Source organism: Suricata suricatta, chromosome 3 (genome assembly GCF_006229205.1).
Source record: "Suricata suricatta isolate VVHF042 chromosome 3, meerkat_22Aug2017_6uvM2_HiC, whole genome shotgun sequence".
NCBI lineage: Eukaryota > Metazoa > Chordata > Mammalia > Carnivora > Herpestidae > Suricata > Suricata suricatta.
This window is the reverse complement of record NC_043702.1, coordinates 173,917,484-173,935,286: the sequence shown is the minus strand read 5'-3', so window position 1 is coordinate 173,935,286 and position 17,803 is coordinate 173,917,484. Positions and strand designations below refer to the sequence as shown.

Here is a 17,803-nt window from a genome sequence, read left to right as displayed (position 1 = left end):
CGGTGCCGGGGGCTGCTGCGGCGGCTGCGGCTGCGGCGGCTGCGGCTGCGGCTGCTGCGGCTGTGGCCAGGCGGAGACGCCGCCTAGCGACAGCCCCCCTGGCGAGCTGAAGGCTGGGAGGGAAGAGAGCTCTGCGCTGGTCAGCTGGTAATCTGCAGGGGTGGCAGAGAAGGGAACAGCTCAGCAGACACACCCCTGCGCAGTGCCCGCCGCCGCCACATGGGGCCTGGTACCAGCAGCTAAGGAAATGCAAATCCTAACAGCCAGCAGGTGCTGGGTTTTTAAAATGGCCTTTAGTTCATCTCTTTTTAACCACCTGTAAGTATCACTTTCAGAACATCGACTGGCACAGAGAGGAGAAGAGCAGGAAGGTCTAACACACGTCTAACTGTCATCTCCTCGCCTGCCGGGACTTCCAGGGCCTTTCCCTGACACAGGGGCGTCCTGGGGGCACCAGGGGGTTCTGAGGCAGACCACTGTCACCGTCCCTTCCACCCACAGCCTCGAGACCACCAGCACCGGAGACGGGGGCAGCAGGGCTCCGCTGGCGGGCCCACGGAGCAGGGGGGGGCGAGGGGAGCCCACCCTCGGCACAGCCAGCCGAGCCTCCCGCAGACTCCCTGCTTTTCACTCTCTGAACACCTGTCTCCGTAAAGAAGCTGGGAAATCTGCTCCGCCGGAGAAAACACAAGCGGAAGGGGTGTCGCGCACGCCGTGTGTTCCAGGCTGAGGCCTGCCTGGGGCGGTCAGGTGGCGTGTCCCTCAGAGCCCAAGGGGACCGCAGTGCCAGAGGGCCTGGGCACACCCCGCATGGCCCCGCCACCACAGCGCCGTGCTCTTCCTCGAGGGGTCACGTGCTGCGGCGCCCACCTCGGTGCGGGGAAGACGCTGCCGGGCGCAGAGCCAGCTGAAGGCCAAGAGCGAGGCAGTCAGCCGCCCGGGGGGCCTCCGCAGAGGCGGCCTGCGACCAGCGCCTTGTGCTCTGCGGACTGGAGGCGGGAGCAGCCGCCGTGAGGACCGGCGCTCGCACTCGGGACGCCTCCCAGGCACTGACTTGTTGCCCCGAATAAGTCACAAATGAGGCAACTGCAGCCTCAAACCTGGGGGCCCCAGGTCATAGAGAAAGCCACCGGCTGGGCTCCGCGACACCCCACGGCTTCCACCTTTCCGTCTCCCCTAGCCATGGTCCACACTGGCCTCTGACCTGACGTCAGCCAGCAGCTTCGAGACGCCTGCTAAACACCAGAGCGAGGGCAGGAGCAGCCCTGGGGCCGGCTTCTCGCCGCACTCATCTTCCAAAACGGAAGGTCACCCCAGCCCGGCGCACTGCGCCACCCACCACCCTGGCCGGAGGAGCACAGGCCCCAGGCCCGCTCAGTCTGCTCCCGGCACAAACACAGCCGCACCTCTGCGGCCAGTGTCTGTCGCCCAGGAAAGAACCAGAGCCAGATCACCCTCAGCCGGGACTTGAATGGAGGCCAAGGGCTGTGACCGGTGAACAACTCAGCCGCGGTGTGCTTGCTGGGCTTTTGTTTAGAAGCCTCGGGTCACCTGGAAACGCTGCTGTTTGACCCTGGGCTGATTACCTCGTCCTGCGGCGAAAAGAAGGGGCGGCCCTGGAAGCCCCCACCTCCCCGCAGGCCTGCACTCGGGTCACGATCTGCCCTCACACCAGACTGACCAGCAGAGTCTAAAGTCTGGCCCCTCCTGGGCATCTGTCCCGGGTCCCCGGCCACCCACGAAGCTCCCCTCCCGTGTCAGGAGGCTCACGAGGACCCAGAGGAGGGCAGGCTAGCACCGCCATGCTTTCGGGAGGCCCCAGACCACGGCTCCTGAAGAGTGGTCGGCACTGCCCTCGCCAAGTGCCCCCCGCCCCCAGGGAGCCTGAGGCCTCTCCAAGGCCCACGACTCGGCCCCACGAGGAGACCAGGGCCCAGGGGCACAGCTACCCGAGGCTGCCCCAGGACAGCGTGACCGGGCAGTGGGTGCATGGACGGGACACGCGCAGGGGCAGGGGACTGACTGGATGCCTGGGTGAGATCTGGGCACAGACACGCGCCAGGACCTAGCCCCTCCACGAGGCGGCTCCTCCTGGCCTCCCTGCCCCACAGGGCTTCCCCACGGACACTGCTGGGCCCTCAATGTCCACGCAGAGGGAGGAGATAGGGTCTTGTCAAGTATTTGTGGTGGTCTGTTTATTTAACTTTTGAGCAATCTCTGTACCCAATGTAGGGCTCGAACTCACAACCCTGAGATCAAGAGTTGTACGCTCTACTGACTGAGCCAGCTGGGCACCTCTGTCCTCATACAGGTGTCACGGTGTCACTTGGGGACGGGGGCGTGGACAGGCGGGGGAGCGTGGGGGTCTTTTGGTCTAATCTGATCCGATCACAAAACAGCCCTAACGGAAGCCGTTCAAGCGAGGGAATTGGGGGGCGGTGCAGAGAGAGACCTCTTCAGCGGGAAACGAGCTCTGAAAGGAGGTGACAAGGCACGTCCCCACGGGAAAGTCCTTCCTGACACAACAATGGAGTGTAGGCCAGGATGGCTGACAGTGTCACAGGCTGTTGTGGGGAGGGGACAATGGGTGACAGGCCAGCCCTGGGGACCCCAGCACGGCATGGGCACTGGGTGTCTAGTTCTACCCAGAGGCCTCTCCTGCACCCCCACGTGGCTCTCCACCTTCGCACTCCTCTCGGACCTCCCCTCCCCTCCCCATCACCAGCAGGGTGAGAGGCAGTCTCCTCCCTCCTCCCCCGCCGGCCTTTCCGGAGCCTGGGCAAACCTTCCGTCATGACAGGCTTCCCTCTCTGGCCTCCACCTGTCTCCCTGTCTCTTCTCCAGGAAGCCTGACCCCCTCCCCACTCCCACCCCCAAAGCAGCCCGAGTCCCGTGCTCAGCACCCCTCTGGCCTGGCCCCTCCTCAGACAGGGGGGCTCCCCAAGGACAGGGACTCCTCTGCCATCAGGTCCTATATTAAAACGAGGGCTCCCCAGTTAGCAAATTTGAATTTCAGACCAAACAGTGAATAATTTTTTACCGTGATTATGTCTCTGAGACCTGCTTTGGCAGAATAACGTCTTTGACACGTATTTATACTAAAAGATCACTCGTGGTTCTATCTGAAATTCAAATTTCAGGGGGCGTCCTCTCTCTTCTATATGCCGAGTCTGCCGACCTCAGCCAGGCGGGGGCGCCCCGCTGTCAGGCTGGAGCGCCCCTCCCCCACCCCGGGGCCAGCCGCCCCAAGGCCAAGGGCGCAGCCCGCTCACCTGTGTTGTAGGCAGTGGGCATGGAGGAGAAGGGGAGGCCCTGGCTGAGCAAGCTCGGTGTTGCCACGGAGACCACGGGGGTGGTGAGCGCGTGGCTCGCCGGGGAGGCCCCCAGGCGCTGGGCGTTGTTCTGTGGGAGAAAGTGTGTGTCACGTGGGGGGGGCGGAGGGCGGGCCAGGCGGGCGGCCCTGCATCCTGCTCCCACCTCCCTCTGCCCCGCCCCGCAGACACACGCACGCGGGCGCGTTCACGGAGACCCCCGAAATCCAGGGAGGGGAGCATGCGTGCAGAGGGGCGGGCGCACGGGCCCGGGCCGAGCAGGGACCGAGGGCACACGCCCCGCGGGGGAGTGCGGGCTCGGTGTGGCGCGTGCCTGCGTGTGAGCACACACGCGTGTGGGGCTGTCAGCTCCATCTGCCGCTGAGTCACTTGTTTATTCGAGCTCCACGCTGGGGCCGAAACTGCCGCCGTGTTGGCCGCCACAGCCCGCCCGCCTTTTCCAGCCTCTCTGGCCGCGCGTCAGGGAGGTGGGGGGGGGGGCGCGTCCCCTGCGGGCTGACAGTGACCGCGGGAGCGGGAGCGCGCGTGCCAGCAGGGCCACGAGCAGGACTGAGCACGATGGGGCCTAGAGGACGCAGGGAGCTACCGAGGACAACTCTGTGGCCTCGCCTGGGGCCTCAGCCGCCTCTGGGAGGCTGTGGTCACAGTCTGGCAGGCCCTCTTCCTAAGGAGGTCCCATCCTGGGTCCCAGGAATGCTCAGCGGGACTGAGCCAGACGGCAAGTATGATCCAGCCCCGCCAATGCTGGAGGTCGGAGGCACATCCAGGCGGGCCCTCCGAGGCCTGGGGCCGGCCCACCCCCTTGCACGCATCCGCACACACAGAGCAAGGGGTGTCTGCGTGCATGCGTCACATGAAGATACCCACATCCACGTGGGCGCTAACACATGCAGGTCTAACCCTGCCCATTCAACCCTGCACCCCGCTTGGCACTGGGCATGGCTCCTGGCAAACAACCGCGTAAACAACACACACGACACGCAGGCAGGAGGCCGAGGGCACACGCACACTCCATGCTGGGGCGTGAGCCACGGGCGGACCCAGAGTTCAAAGCCATAGCACACGCCTCCTAGCCTCACTTACCAGATCTAAATGATCCTCAGTCTGGGAGCAGAAATAAAACCAAGGGGGTGGTTCAGTGTCTGACCTCTGTCCCCCCTATAGACCCCCGTCCCCACAGCCACCCCATCTCCCTCTCCACACAGGAGCAGGCCGGATCTCCAACCTAGGACTCCAGAAAATGCCAAATCCCAATGTCCACCAGGTCTGGGACCTTCACAGTCCGACCCTAGTGCTTTCACAGGGATGGCAAATCCCTCCCGTTCTCTCCCACCTCCTGTCCCTTCTTCCCGCCCTTGCCCTCTGGGCAGAAGCCTCTGTACCTCTCTCCCCGGCTCCCCCAGCCCCTGCCCTTGGCGCAGGCGCCCACTCACCAGGTGATGCATCAAGCCCTTTCCTCCCTGGGAAGTGATGACCCTCAGGTCGGGCTTGCGGCTGGGGGCTCCAAGCTGGGCGCTGTGGGTGGGCGGGGGTGGGGACTTGGCTGGGACACCCTTGTTCAGACTGTTGCCGTTGGCCGCAGGGAGGAGGCCGGGGGACGCCCGCGCACTGACGTAGCCGTTCCCTGAGAGAGAGATGGGGGTAAAGGGGAAGGCGTGGACCCAGCCCTTGGTCCTGCTCACCCCGCACCCCCCTGCGCCAGGACTCCACACTCAGGCTGCCAGTGGGCGCGGAGCTCTCCCCAACACCGCCCTATCCTGGGGGAGAAGGGGAGAGCCCCGCCTAGTCCGGCATCACCAGGTTCGTTCCCGTGCCTGTAAGGGGCTCGGGGTCAGGAGGGCTGAGGCCGGCAGGAAGAAGTAGCCAAGAGGGTCTCCGGCGGCCACGCCCTTCCCGCCTTTCCTCCTCACGGTCTCAGACGGGAAGTCCCGCCCATCCCTCCACTGGGCCCGACTGGCTCGCGGTGACCCCGGCTGGAGACGGGGTGGGCAGCCGGAACCCGGGCCTCAGTGAGGATCCCCGACCCCCAAGGCCAACTGACCCGAGACCGCCCCCTTTGGCCAGGAGACAGATGGTGTGACGTGGGTGTGCGTGTGGCAACACTCTGCGGCTCTGGGGCAGACGGGCCATCGCTGACAACAGGGCCGCCGGCAGGCGTGACGCCCGCCGCCCGCACCGGCTCCGCACGGGACAATCATGCGGGCTTCCACACGCCCCCGGCCTCGTTTAATCCTCGGGCCGGCCTGCGAGGCCGACCGGGCCTGGGCCTCGGCCCTGTGTACAGAGGCCCCCCTCAAGGCAGGCTGGCAGGGGCGTGATGACCGGCAGCACGGCATTCCACACACGGGGCCGGAGGGCCCGCAAGGACCACAGAGGGGAGGTCAGGGATTCTACAGCCCAGGGAAGTGGGGGTGACCACAGGCAGACGTGTCACCTTGCTCTATCCCCGGAGAGCACGCTGTTCCCCTGGAAGTGTGGGGCTGCCCTCTTCCCAATTCCCGGATCACTCCGGGAATGGCAGGAATGTCAGGGTGACGTCAATGGTGACATTCGAAGTCACAGTTGCCAGTCGGACAAAAGCACAGGGCAGGAGGGGCTGCCGGCTGCCCCCCTGGGGGTCCGCACGGGGATCGGTCGGCAACACTGCGCGCCGCACATCCCAACCAGCCGCCCCCACTCAGCTGAAAGCACTGGGATCTTCTCATCCAGCTAGAAATGGTGCTTCCTTCCCCTGCTTTGCCCAGAACACCCTGGGCCCACATCCCTGATGCCCGTCTGCCCCGATCTAGCTCGGGCCCTGGCATCTTCCTCATCTAGCCTGGTCCCTCGGGGTCCCCGGGGCCCGGGAGGCCATGAGCAGCCAGGCTGCCACACTCACCGACGGGGCTGGGGCAGGCTCCGTTAGCGCTGGTGAGGTCTCCCCCCAGCATGGCTCCTGGGGGACAAACAGAGCACGATGAGTGGCCGGGGACCCTGCGCAGGGAGGAGCCCCAGCCCCTTTCCACAGGAGGCATCTTGGGGGCCGACTGCCATGCAGGGTGAAGGGGGATGCCCACTGCTGGCAGCGGGACCCTGCGCCGCCCCCCACCTCGCCCCCTCACCTGCACTGGCCGGCCGCTGGGGCAGGCCCGGAGACACGCTGTTTCTCTGCAGCGCTGGCTGCTGGGGGGACAGGAGCCGGGGGTCTGTGAGGGATGATGTCACCAGGGACGGGGTGACCAGGGAGCCGCTGGGGTTGCTGAACTGCAGCGAGCTCTGGTTGGACACGGGCACCGTGACGGGCATGGCAAAGTTGGGGGCCGGCACAGCTGACTAGACAGAAAGCGGAGAGGCAGAGTCAGGCCGGGGGACCCCTCGCCCCGGACCCACTCTGCCCAAGGGGGCAGGCAACACTTCCTCTCGTTTCCGGGCTGTGTGTCCGAGGGCCAGCAGCTTGACCTCTCTGCCCTGGGCCCTCCTGGAGGACGTCGTGGGCGGGGGTGCTTTGGGATGGAGCCCCGGCCCAGAGAGCGGGCTCTGCTCACCACAGACAGGCCCAGGGGCGCCCCGAGGCCCCACAGAGGAGGTGGTTAGTCCTCAGCCAGGCGGGACACACAGGGAGCAGGTTAGAGGCCCTGAGTGCAGCCCCAAACACACCCGCACAGCTGGGAAGGGCCCGTGCCACCGGCCAGGCCACCACGTCCCTTGTCGCCCTCCCTCCACGGTGAGGGTGTCGGAGCAGGCCGGAGATGGGGTTCCTGCCCCCAGGCGCCCCAGGCGAGGCGCAAGGTCCCTACTTCCTGTCGGCTGAAGCCCTCACGTCATCTACACACTCCCTGCTGGGGAGAGGGACACGCCAGGCCTGTCCTGCATGTGCTCCATCCGACACGAGGCTCGGCAAGGGTCACGGGCTTCTCAAGCAAGGTCAGCGGCTCCTCGGTGGGGACCGAGAGCCCCGCACGGCGCAGAGCGGCGTGTCCGTGGGGGGCAGCCGGGGGCCGGCGCGAAGCCACACCATGCAGCACGCTCCCCCCCCCCGCGACTACTCACGGCCAGTCTATAACTCTGCATCATTTTATCAAACTCCTCGTCTATCTTTTTATACTTCTCCTCCGTCTGGGGGGTCAGGGCAAACACCTCGTCCACCTCAGGGCTCTCACATTCCCTGTGTTTCTTGTGCAGCGCCTGGGGGGCCGGAGGGGCCGACAGGGAGACAGTGAGTGGGGCTCACCCCGTAGCGCCGGAAGAGCCCGTCCAGCTCCTCGCTGGCGCGCCGGTACTTGTCCTCCAGCAGGGGGCTCTGCTCCAGCGAGTCCTCCCCGTCGGGCTCCGGGCTGTCACAGCCGTTGAAGCCCTTCTTCCTCAGGGTCTGCAAGCGCACCGCTGCGTCAGGCGGGGAGAGGGCCCCCTCCCCCCACCCCATCCCCACGGGGGGGGGGGGGTGAGCCCGTGCTGGCGGGGAGGCCCGAGACCCCAGGGACTGCGGCAGGCCAGGGTGACAGGCGGGGAGGGGCCCTAAGGAGGCTCCAAGGGGAAGGGCAGCCAGGGCTGGTGGTGCCCAACTTGATCCCTGGGCTCGGGGAGACCAGTGCACGTGGAGACAGAGGGGGAGGAAGAGGAGAAGGGCCAGGAGGACCCGGCGCCTCGCGAGCCCCTACGATGTGCTGTTCTTGCCTGGAGGCCAGAACGGCTCGCTCGCGCCCGCACAGGCCGGGGCGCAGCCGGTAGGTCTGGAGGGGACCCCGGGGCTGCCCTCTTCCCGCTCAGAGCACCTTCACAGATGTGGTTTGTCTTTAAGGTCACCAGCGGGTGTCAACGTTGCATCCTAGAGTTAATCTGTGTTTTCTCCAACGTAACGCTAAGGCAGTCACCTCCCAATCTTGGGGGTAGAGTCCCTCCCGGGGAAGGCCAGCCTGTGACTTCCAGGCACCTCCCTGGTAGCACGCACAGCCGAGCGTGGCGGCACCGAGGCCCCGGGGGGCTGACCCACCCAAGGCCACGCGGCCAGTCAGCGCCACAGCTGGACCCCCAAGCCCGTGAACTCGGATGGCTCACAACACTGGCTCTTTGTGGCACAGAAAATTGAGCCATGGGGACCCGCAAAGGCACCGAGGTGGGCAGCGGACACAGAAAGGAGGAGGGAGACAAAGGCCGAAGAGTGGGCTGTGGGAGCAGAGCGGAAGGCGGGGCAGGAGCAGGCGCGCCCCAGAGAAGGCGGGGCCGAGCCGGCCCGCGGACGAACCCTGCCCCCCCCCAGGCCGGGCAGGCGCGCGCGCACCTCGATGATGTCGGCGTTGGTGCGGCTCTCGTGCGGCTCGTTGTACTCGGTGTACTTGAGCAGCACCTTGTCCATGTCGGTGCTGGCGTACTGGAACAGCTTGTTGGAGTGGTTGAAGATGATGAGCGCGATCTCGCAGTCGCACAGCACGCTCAGCTCGTACGCCTTCTTCATCAGCCCGAACTTGCGCTTGGTGAACGTCACCTGCGGGGGCGGGGCGCAGGTGAGCCCAGGTCTGGCTCCCTCGGCCCCGCCCAGGAGGCCCCGGCCCCGGGGAAGAAACAGGCCAGCACGTCTCTGCCAGCAGAGGGCCGAGACAGAGCCCAGCTCGGACTCGCTGAAGGGAGGCGCCCTGGATGGACAGAAGGCCACCTCCCTGTGCTGGGGGCTGTAAAAAGGTCAGGGGAGGAGCCCAGAAGGGCATCCTGGCTCCCCTGGAGTGGGGAAGAGGGGAAGAGTGCATCTTGGGAAAGAGGGCGTGCCCAGGTACAGCCTGAGGCTTGTGTAGGGCTCCTGGGTGGGCAGTGGGGGGCCACAGGTCCACCTGCTTGCAGCAGACGAGCCTCAGAGTTCTGAGATCCCCGGTTCCCAGAGCTGCAGGAGGTGGGGGCTCCCCTCCTCCCAACTCGGTCCTCCCCCTTCCATCATAGCCTCCAAAGGCCCCCTCCTCCAGAAAGCCCTCTTGGACTGGCAGGAAGGAATAGAGGCCGAGGCCGGCTCCCTGCCCTCCTCACCCACCCTACGTGGCCCCAAGACCTCCTTACCTGTCGGTTCCGCTCATCAGTGATTCGCTGGATCTGAATCTTCTTCCTCCCCATCTTCTCCGGGGGTCCTCAGTGCTAGGGAGGGGAGGGGTCGCTGGGTGGCGGCTCTCGGCACACCTTACACTGTGCTCATGAACGGCCTGGAGCCAGGGCTCAGTTCATCGTCTTCAGGACACCTTCTGCACGGCCTCCTGGGAGAGGAGGGCCCGGAGAGGGCTGTCAGCCCCGGTGCCCAGAACACAGCACCCCTGGGAGAGGCTGGCAGCGCCCAGCCCCATCATCAGAATGAGAAATGGTGGTGTCCCGAGGGGACGGCCTGCCATGGCCAGGCACAAGCTGGAGCTCACACCCGGGGCCCAGGCGCCGGTCCAGGGTCTCTCCACACCAACCCTGCCGGTCTCCGGTTCAGGATCCCACAGAGCTGGTGTCCAGGGCTCTGGGTCTGGGAGGATGCCCCACGCCCTCTCCTCTCCCCGGAGACTGCCCGGAGTGGAGGCATCAGGGTTCATCAGCTAGGCCCCGCTGGCCTAGAACGGCACCTGGGGTCCCAGGGCCCGATGCAGAGCACCTGCTGAGGCCGTGAGCAGCCACCGCAGTGCACCCGGTGGCAGGACGGCGGTGCTCGAGGCGCCTGGCCTGCAACACAGCGGAGCCGAGCCGGAGCGCTGCTCCCCGCACCTGCCTTGTGGAGCCCCGGAGCCCGGGGTCCCGTCTCCCCCCACCGGGGGCTGCTCCACACCCATCCGTTCTCAGTGCGCCGCGGCCGGGAAATTTCGTTACAAGAAAGGGTTCTGCTGCTTAAAATGAATCAATACATGACACCCCCCCCCCCCACACACACACAGTCTAGAACAGAGGTCACAAGCTTTCTGTAAGGGGCGGATCCTAACTGCTTTAGGCCTCGAAGGCCACGAGGCTCTGTCGTATCCACTTGACTGTGTGGAAGGAAAGCAGCAAATATGGGTGGCCGAGCTCCAGCAACGCCAGATTCCTAACAACAGGCACGGGTCAGGGACGGCCCGAGGTCTCGGCGCACAGCTCCTGCTCTGGAGGAACAGGCCATGCCCGGAGGAGGCAGATGCAGGCCCCAGGCCAAGGGCTCCCCAGCTCACACTCCTATACAGCAGCCACAGCCCCGCGGGCCCCAATCCCACAGGCACAATGGGGAATGAGGACAGAGCCCTTCCAGAAGGGGAGGGGGCGTGGGGACGGAAACCCAGCCTGACCCGGAAAAGGTACGTGCTCTCAGGGGTGGGAGACGCTGGCGCCCAAACAGGCTGGGTGAGCCCTTGGGGCCTGGGGAAGGGCGCTGGGTGGGGTGGAGGCCCTCGATTACCCCAGGACCCCTTCAGCTCCGTGATTCCAGGAGAATCGGGGGCGGAGCCTTCCAGGACACGGAGCCAGGGGTCAGTGAGGACGAGGCCCGTCCGGTCAGAAGGCACTCTGATTAGGTCTTAGCGATCCAGCTCTCCCCTCCAGAGGTCCCCTCCCCAGAGCCCCAGGAAGAGACCTCACTGCAGAGTCCAGGGAGGTGGGCTCTCAGTGACTGTGGGCTGGGCAGAAGTGACAGACGTGCCTGTCCTTAGGAACCCCCTCCCCACCCCCCATTGCCAATGGCTGCTGAGTTTCCCTGGAGCCCTCCCAGCCATGGCCCCCAGGTGCTAGAGGGGCCGCCCAAGTTCAGCCTTGCTGGCATCTTAGCCACAGAGGGCAGGGGAGCAGGAAGGAGGGGACCAGAGGACTGGAGAGGAGCCAGGGGACCCCTCCCATCCTTCTCCAGCCCAGCTGCCGACTTTCTGCTCTGTCCCAAGATCTTCGGGAAACTGCGTCGTTCCCTCCACCCCTCTCCCCACCCCACCAGGGATGGACCCAGACCCTCATCCTCTTTTCCTTGTCCTCAAGGTGCTCCGTGGCCCCTGGGCCTCCTACGCCCCCCACACCTCCCTTGGAACAACACGCACCCAGCCTCGCCTACGACGCATCTCTGCCTACGACGCCCACCTCAGCCAAAGCCCCCCTTTGAAGGCCCCTGCTTCCCAGTGCGACCCCAAGCCTGTGTTCTCTGGAGCCAGCGATCTGGGCTTGTGGGGGGAAGGGGGCGGAGCGCGGAAGGCAACGGGGCTAAGAACACAGCTTTTTCCATGGGGTTCTGGAGCCTGGCCTTGAAAACCCCAGTCTAGACTGGTGAATGTTGTCACTGCTCCAGTTCTGTGGCTCAGAGCGTCCACCTTGCCCCCATCACCCCTGCTCCTGTCTCCCTCTCACCGCCCTTTGTGCATAAGCAGATTCTCGCAGAGACCTGGCCTCTCTCAGCTTATGGCCAATTCGGTCTCCTCCAAGCGGAGAGAGGACCCTGTGTTGGCTCTTACAAGCCCCTGCAGTCTGACCTTGTTGCTGTGGTCCTCAGGGCGCCCTGTTCCTTCCCTTCCAGCGCCCGCCACGGGAGGCCAGTCCCAGCTCTGCGCTTCCCTGTAGCGCCTGGCTCCCAAGCAGCGGGAGCCTCATGAGGGCAGGCCCCGCACCTGTCCCTTCACTGCCCCGGCCCCCGAAGGAGCAGCTCAGGAGACATCCGCTGGAAGGACGGCCTGGCCCTGCTGTGACCCCGTAAGCAGTCCCCCTTGCAGTCTAACTTCGGTCAGTCCTGCTGTAGGCCCCGCTCCTGTCCCTCTGTCCTCGTGGTGGCCGGCCCCTTCCCCCAACCGCCCTGAACCTGTACGTGTGGGCACCATCTCCCCTCCAAGTGTGCCGGCCTCTGCGGCCCTCAACTCTCCCGGCCCTCGGGCTGGCTGGTGCGGAGGGTGAGACTCTAAAGTCTTCTAAGGAGCAGCCCTGAGCACATGGAGATGGAGAGGATGGGGTTGCTTAGGCAACTGTCGCCTGGCAACCAGCTCCCTGGCTGATCTCCTACACCACCCCCCCACCCCCGCTTCATGCTGGGGGAGCTGGGATGCGAGAGGGATCAGGGCTGAGAAGACAGGGAATCCACCGAGCCCCCCTGAGCGTCCTCCAGCAGAGGGGCGTCAGGGATGCGCAGACCAGGCCCCACCGTCCCTGGTCTCTGCCAAGGCCCCCCAAGCACTTCTACAGCCGCCCGTGTCTCCAGGGCCCCATGCCCAACATCCCCAGAGCCCGAGATGCCCCTGCTCGGGCAGTCCTTCCGCCTGTCTAACCAGGAGCCCGCCTACAGAGCAGGCTGGGTCTGTAGGAACGTCGCTCCCCGTCCACCCCGTCTCTCCCTCCCAGGCTTGCCGCAGTCCTGCTGGTCCCGGGGCGAGGCGAGGAACTCGGTGCACACTTTGGAAGGAGGGCGCTGGGGCGGGGTGGGGTGGTGGGCGCGGAGGGCCCTGTGCAGACCCCCCCTGAGCTGCGGAGGCCCTGCGTCCCTCCTTCTCGAGTAGGAAGCGCCTAACGAACACCTGGGCCTCCTTCAGGAGCCCTGCACCGAATCGCCTCACCAACTGCCGAGGGCCAGAGGCCGCAGCATCTGCGCTCCAGATGTGCGCCTTCTCTCCCCGGCCTGGCCTGCCCCCGCTCTTCTCTCCGGCCTTCTCCTCGAGGAAGCCCTCCCAGACCCGGCTCCTGGCTGTTTCTCCTGGAGCCCAGGGCTTGAGGGGGCTTGGGAAGCCGCCACGGAGACCAGGGCTTGGCCAGGATGGCGTTCGGGCTCCAGCGGCCCCGGGGCCCGCCTGACCTCAGGCCGCAGCTCCGATTCCGCAGGCCGGCAGCATCTGGGTCACCGAAAGCAGCCCCTGGAGGGCTCCGCTGCCGCTGCTTCCCCCACTCAAGGCAGTGCTGGCAGGACAGAGCCGGGCAGGGTGGGCCCCCCGGGGGAGGGGAGTGAGGACAGAAAGAGCAGAGGGGGAGGATGGCAGCTTGGCTGAGCCCTGGGGAGGCAGGCAGGGACCCACCTTCTCTGGGGAATGGCGGCTGCAGAAAAGCCTTAGCAAACGGAGAACGGAGAGGGGCGCAGGGCAGGAGGCTCCCCGGACAACACTCCTGACAAGGAGGAGGGGCCAAGGGCACCAGAGCCGGTGGCAGATCCAGAATGACCCCGCAGACCGCCATTTGTCCCCAGCTAGACCGGGATCCAGACCCAATAGGAAGCCGAGGGTTGTATTTACATGCAAACGAGGTGCAAACAATATGCAAAATGGACCCTAAAGGGGGTCTCAGTCTGGAAGGGGCAAGAGAAAAAACCCAGGCCCCTGCCCCCCAATCTAACACCTCTCAGCACCTGAGCAATATTCAAACCATTCTGGGGTTTCAAAATGATGCTATCTCAGTTCCTGTGTGAGGGGGGCCTGGGGCCAGTGGGGGGAGCTGGGGGAGCGGCCAGGGCAGCTGTGGCAGCGCTGCCCTTCCTGGGGAGCCCAGAAGTGCCTCCCAGCAGCCGGCCTCCAGCCCCTCTCCTGCCGCCTCGAGCCCCGAGCCCCGCACACCCTCCCTCCTGCCCTCCGTCCCTCTCTGCTCCCAGAGCTGCCATACCGGTGCAGGTCAAAATGGAGCTGGGGCCCAGAGAGGCTGAGCAAGCAGCCTCCCATCACACAGCACTGGGCTTCGCACGGCGAGGAAGGCAGCTCTCATTAGGCAGGCCCCCCGACCCTTCCTCCCAGGCTGCTCCAGGCTGCAGGCCACGGACTGGAGGGGAAGGCAGGAGGCGCTGGAGACAGCTGTCACCCCTCCTCCCGCCCCTTCCCCGTGGCTGGGCTGCAGGGCATGAAATAAGCAGCAGGCGCTGGGGGAGGGGGTGACAATCCAATCCACCTGTCACCCCCACAGTCAGGCGGCCTCTAGCAGCCTGCTCACTAACGAGGGAGGAGGCGTGGGTGAGGCAGACACAGGGCGGGGACAGACACGCAGATGCGAGCAAAAGAAGCAGAGAGGCCAAGAGGAAGGCCAAGTGCAGGGCGGAGGCAGACACAGACCAGGAGAGGGCGAGGCTGGGGCCCAGACTCAGAGAAGCGGGCAGAGAACAGCGCCCCGAAGCTGGGTTGAGCGCGTGGGCACCTGTGGACGAGCCGCCAGGCCTGCCCTCTACGTACTTGCAATCGGGCCAAGAGACAGACCAGGGCAGGGCAGGTCCCACGGGGGGCGAGGGCGGGGCGAGGCAAGCAGGCCCTAAGAGCCTGCACTGGCCCCAGACCCGGCTAGGATGGGGTGTCTGGGCTCCTGAGGGCGGGCAGAGGTGAGCCCTGTGGGCCCCCCCAGATGCTGTCCCTGTTCCTGCCCCAGCCTGGAGCTTGCAGCCCTTCTGGCCCTGCAGCCCCGGGCCTCTTCCCTCCCAGCAGGGACACGTGGAGGTGCCCTCTGGAAGGTGCGGTGGGCAGGTGAGCCCAGGGACACCTCCAAACAGCAGGAGGCGGGGCACAGGCAGCGGGTGTGGGGGCTCAAGGCCCCTGGGGATCCACATGGCAAGCCTTCTTCTGAGCCTTCCTCCGCAAGCAAACTCGGAAGTCTCCGGCGGTGGCGGCAGGGGGTGGGGGGGCAGCGTGCCCAGTTCTCACGCCCCCAGCCAGCTCCCCTCTCCCGTGTCCCTCTTCCGTTCAGCCCCTCCCCCAGCCAGGGCAGCCTGCTCATTCAACCCGGGGCTCCAGCGTCTGCTTTCAAAGGCCCTGGGATGCCCGTCTGGTCCCCAGCCTCCTCCCCTGAAGTTCTGTCTGGCAGGGTCGACTCCCAAACCCTGGTTCCCACCATCTTCCCCTCCCTCGGGATCTCCCCTCCCCCAGGCCGGCAGCCTCAGGGTTGGGCAGGGGCTATTTTTAGCCTGGGCACTGAGCTAATTTTAACTCACCGACAGGGACCTGGGGGCGGGCTGGCGGGCTGGGGGGAGGGGGAGGACCAGTCCAGGAAAGCTGCCCCAGGGCCGCAGTGGTCTCAGGCCCCAGGCGCCCCAGGAAGGCAAGTGGAAGCAGGCTCTGCAGCCCGGGCTGAGGGCACAGGAACGGACTCGCCAGAGGCACCCTGGAGTGGCCGCTCCCAGGGCGCCCTCCCCTCGGCTTCCGCTGGACACCTCTCCCAGGCCCCACCCCAGGCTTTCCCGCTGGGCGCCTCTCCTGGGATGGGGTCATCCTGCTCTCTGCCCAGGAGCCGCCTCTTCAGTGTGGTCTGTCTCCCGAGCCTCCTCCGCTGCTCCCCCGCCCTGGCCCGTCCTTCCTGGAGTCTAGCCCCCATCCTTCCTGCGGCAGCTGTCAGCGTCCAGCCCCCCACGCAGCCCGAGGCTGCCCACCCCCCAGGCTCCAGCACCGCCCACTGCAGCTCTGGCCTCCCCCTCAGGCCTGTGGGCTCTGAGAACTATCCCCCCCAGTCCCTCACGAGTTCCTGGAGCCTCGCAGCCCAATCTCAGGAAGAGGTGGGGGTCACAGGACACCGGCTCTTAGCAGAGAGCGGTGGGTGCAGCTGGGCCATCAACAACGCAGGGAGGCACAGGGCCTCTGGATGCCTGGGTTCTAGTCCCTGCTCTGACCCTAAACCGCCATGTGACCTTGAATAAGTCACTGCCCCTACAGACTTTACACCTCTGGCCTGAACAGTGGGTGGGTGGAGGGGACTAGGTACCCGAGTGCCCTGCCGGCCAGGACGTTCGGGTCCTGTGCCCTGTGGAGAGGCTCAAAAGGGAGGTCGGGATGGCTTGTCCCATGGGGAGGCAACAGAGACGGCCTGGTGTGGTCCACTGTCCTCCAGCTAAGAGGGAGGGCAGTGTGGAGGCCAGAAGAGAGTCGGGATGGGGCTGATAAAGGCGGAAGGTGTTTTTGGAACAGTAACCCTCACCACAGATGGCAAACCCTCGCCAAGAGGCCCAGAGTCAGCAGGGCGGGTGCCAGGAGGGGCACACCAGGGCCCTGGCGGCTGAGAGTCAGCCTCCCCAGCCCCCAAACACACCTGGGATGCCTGTCAGACCCAGGGCTTGGGGTCCTACTGCTGTTTACTAAGTACTGACTGGCCCAAGGTCGAGGTCATGGTCATTAGTGGGGCCAGGTCTGGAACCCAAGCCCGAGCCTGGCTTCACACTTTACCCGGCAGACGATGGGGAATGACTCACTACTGCTCATTTGCATGAGGATTTGCATAGTGTCTCTGACCTTATTCCATTGGGGCTCAACTTCCCATTCCAGGAACTGGGCCACCCCTACCTGGCATCCCTAGGAGCTTCAGAAGGTGCTCCTGACCCCTCAGACCTGCAGTGCCATCCTCCTCCTCCAGAACATTCCTGGACTGATAAATAATCCTGCTGGCCCCGTCTAAGCTCCCAGGGCAACAGGGTCCTCCACTGGTGTCCTGGGGCCCGTCCAGGTGACTGCTGCCTGGGACTCCCCCGGAGAAACACCCTGAGCACAAGGTGCGGGGGGACAAGAGGCTGGGGCGGGCTGCCCTCTACTTCCGCCTCTGTCCTTGTTTCTAAAATCTACTTCCAACGCTCCAAACGGAGAGGGCGGCCCAGCCTAGCAGGCAAGACAGACGCAAGGCCACAGAGAGGCCTTCCCAGGGCTGAAGTCCGGGCCTCAGAGTAGTCTCTGGCGTTCAAGTTTGCTTCGTTAGAAGTCACCCAGGGGCACCTAAGTGGTTCAGTTGGTTAAGTGTGCGACTTTGGCTCAGGTCACAATCTCGCAGTTCGTGGGTTCAAGCCCCACACTGGGCTCTGCGCTGACAGCACCGAGCCTGCTTGGGGCTCTCTCTCTTTCCCTCCCTCTTTCCCCTTCACCACTTGTGTTCTCTTTCTCTCTCAAAATACATAAATAAGCTTTTTTTTCAAAAAAAGGTCACCCAACCAAGCATGGGCAGTGGGTTCTGGGAGAGCACGGAGACCCGCACGTCACTCCAACTGAGGGGCAGTGCGAGACGCCAGGGCCCCCGCCGGCCTCGAGGGGCTCAGACAAGCAGGCCTGTGCCCAGCCGGCTGCACACCATACTTCCCGCCCTGCGCTCCAAGACAGGAAAGCCCAGCGGCGGTCTCCTACCCTGGGGAAGTCCTCCCTGCTGTCTACCCTCCTTCCCTCCCACGGTAGCCCATCCTTCCAATGCAACCTAAAGCCACTTCAGTCACCTCGAGGACAGTGGTGGACAGGGGCCCCTGGCCATCCGAAGCGGTTGGGACGGTTACTGTGTCACCTTCCACCTCCCCACCCAACTTCCCTCTGGGGTCTCAGGAGACAGAAGTGAAAGTGGCAGCTGGGGCCTTGGGGGCAGGTCAGCTCGCGGAGCCGTTGGGTGAGCGGGCCGCCACCAGGGTCGTGTCTGGGCCGCCTGCCATTGCAAAGCGGGTGGGCGCTGGTTAGACCCGGGGAGGGGCTCCCACGGGAACGGGGGCTCAGGGTAACTACGGAGCGGAGCCCCTGGCAAAGGAAGGGTTGGCCAGAAAAGGAAGCGCAGAGGCGAGCAGGCCGGAGGCAGCTCCGAGGGTCCTCGGTGCCTGGTCCCTTGTTTGAAGCGGTCAGATCCTTCCCTCCCACAGG

At 65.5% G+C, this 17,803-nt stretch overlaps 1 protein-coding gene across 1 annotated transcript in view; it reads right to left on the bottom strand.

Annotated features, from left to right (window-relative positions):
* Positions 1 to 14,084, bottom strand: part of MEF2D (myocyte enhancer factor 2D) — a 14,462-nt gene extending 378 nt beyond the window's left edge. Inside the window, exons 1-10 of the mRNA XM_029933450.1 lie at positions 13,839 to 14,084; positions 9,354 to 9,544; positions 8,590 to 8,793; positions 7,543 to 7,680; positions 6,434 to 6,644; positions 6,211 to 6,267; positions 4,766 to 4,956; positions 4,416 to 4,436; positions 3,273 to 3,402; positions 7 to 152 (exon numbers count right to left, since the gene is read on the bottom strand). Of these exons, the coding sequence (XP_029789310.1) occupies positions 7 to 152; positions 3,273 to 3,402; positions 4,416 to 4,436; positions 4,766 to 4,956; positions 6,211 to 6,267; positions 6,434 to 6,644; positions 7,543 to 7,680; positions 8,590 to 8,793; positions 9,354 to 9,407 (1,152 nt within the window). The 5' untranslated portion in view covers positions 9,408 to 9,544; positions 13,839 to 14,084. The remainder of the gene's footprint in view (positions 1 to 6; positions 153 to 3,272; positions 3,403 to 4,415; positions 4,437 to 4,765; positions 4,957 to 6,210; positions 6,268 to 6,433; positions 6,645 to 7,542; positions 7,681 to 8,589; positions 8,794 to 9,353; positions 9,545 to 13,838) is intronic.
* Positions 14,085 to 17,803: the final 3,719 nt, after the last annotated feature.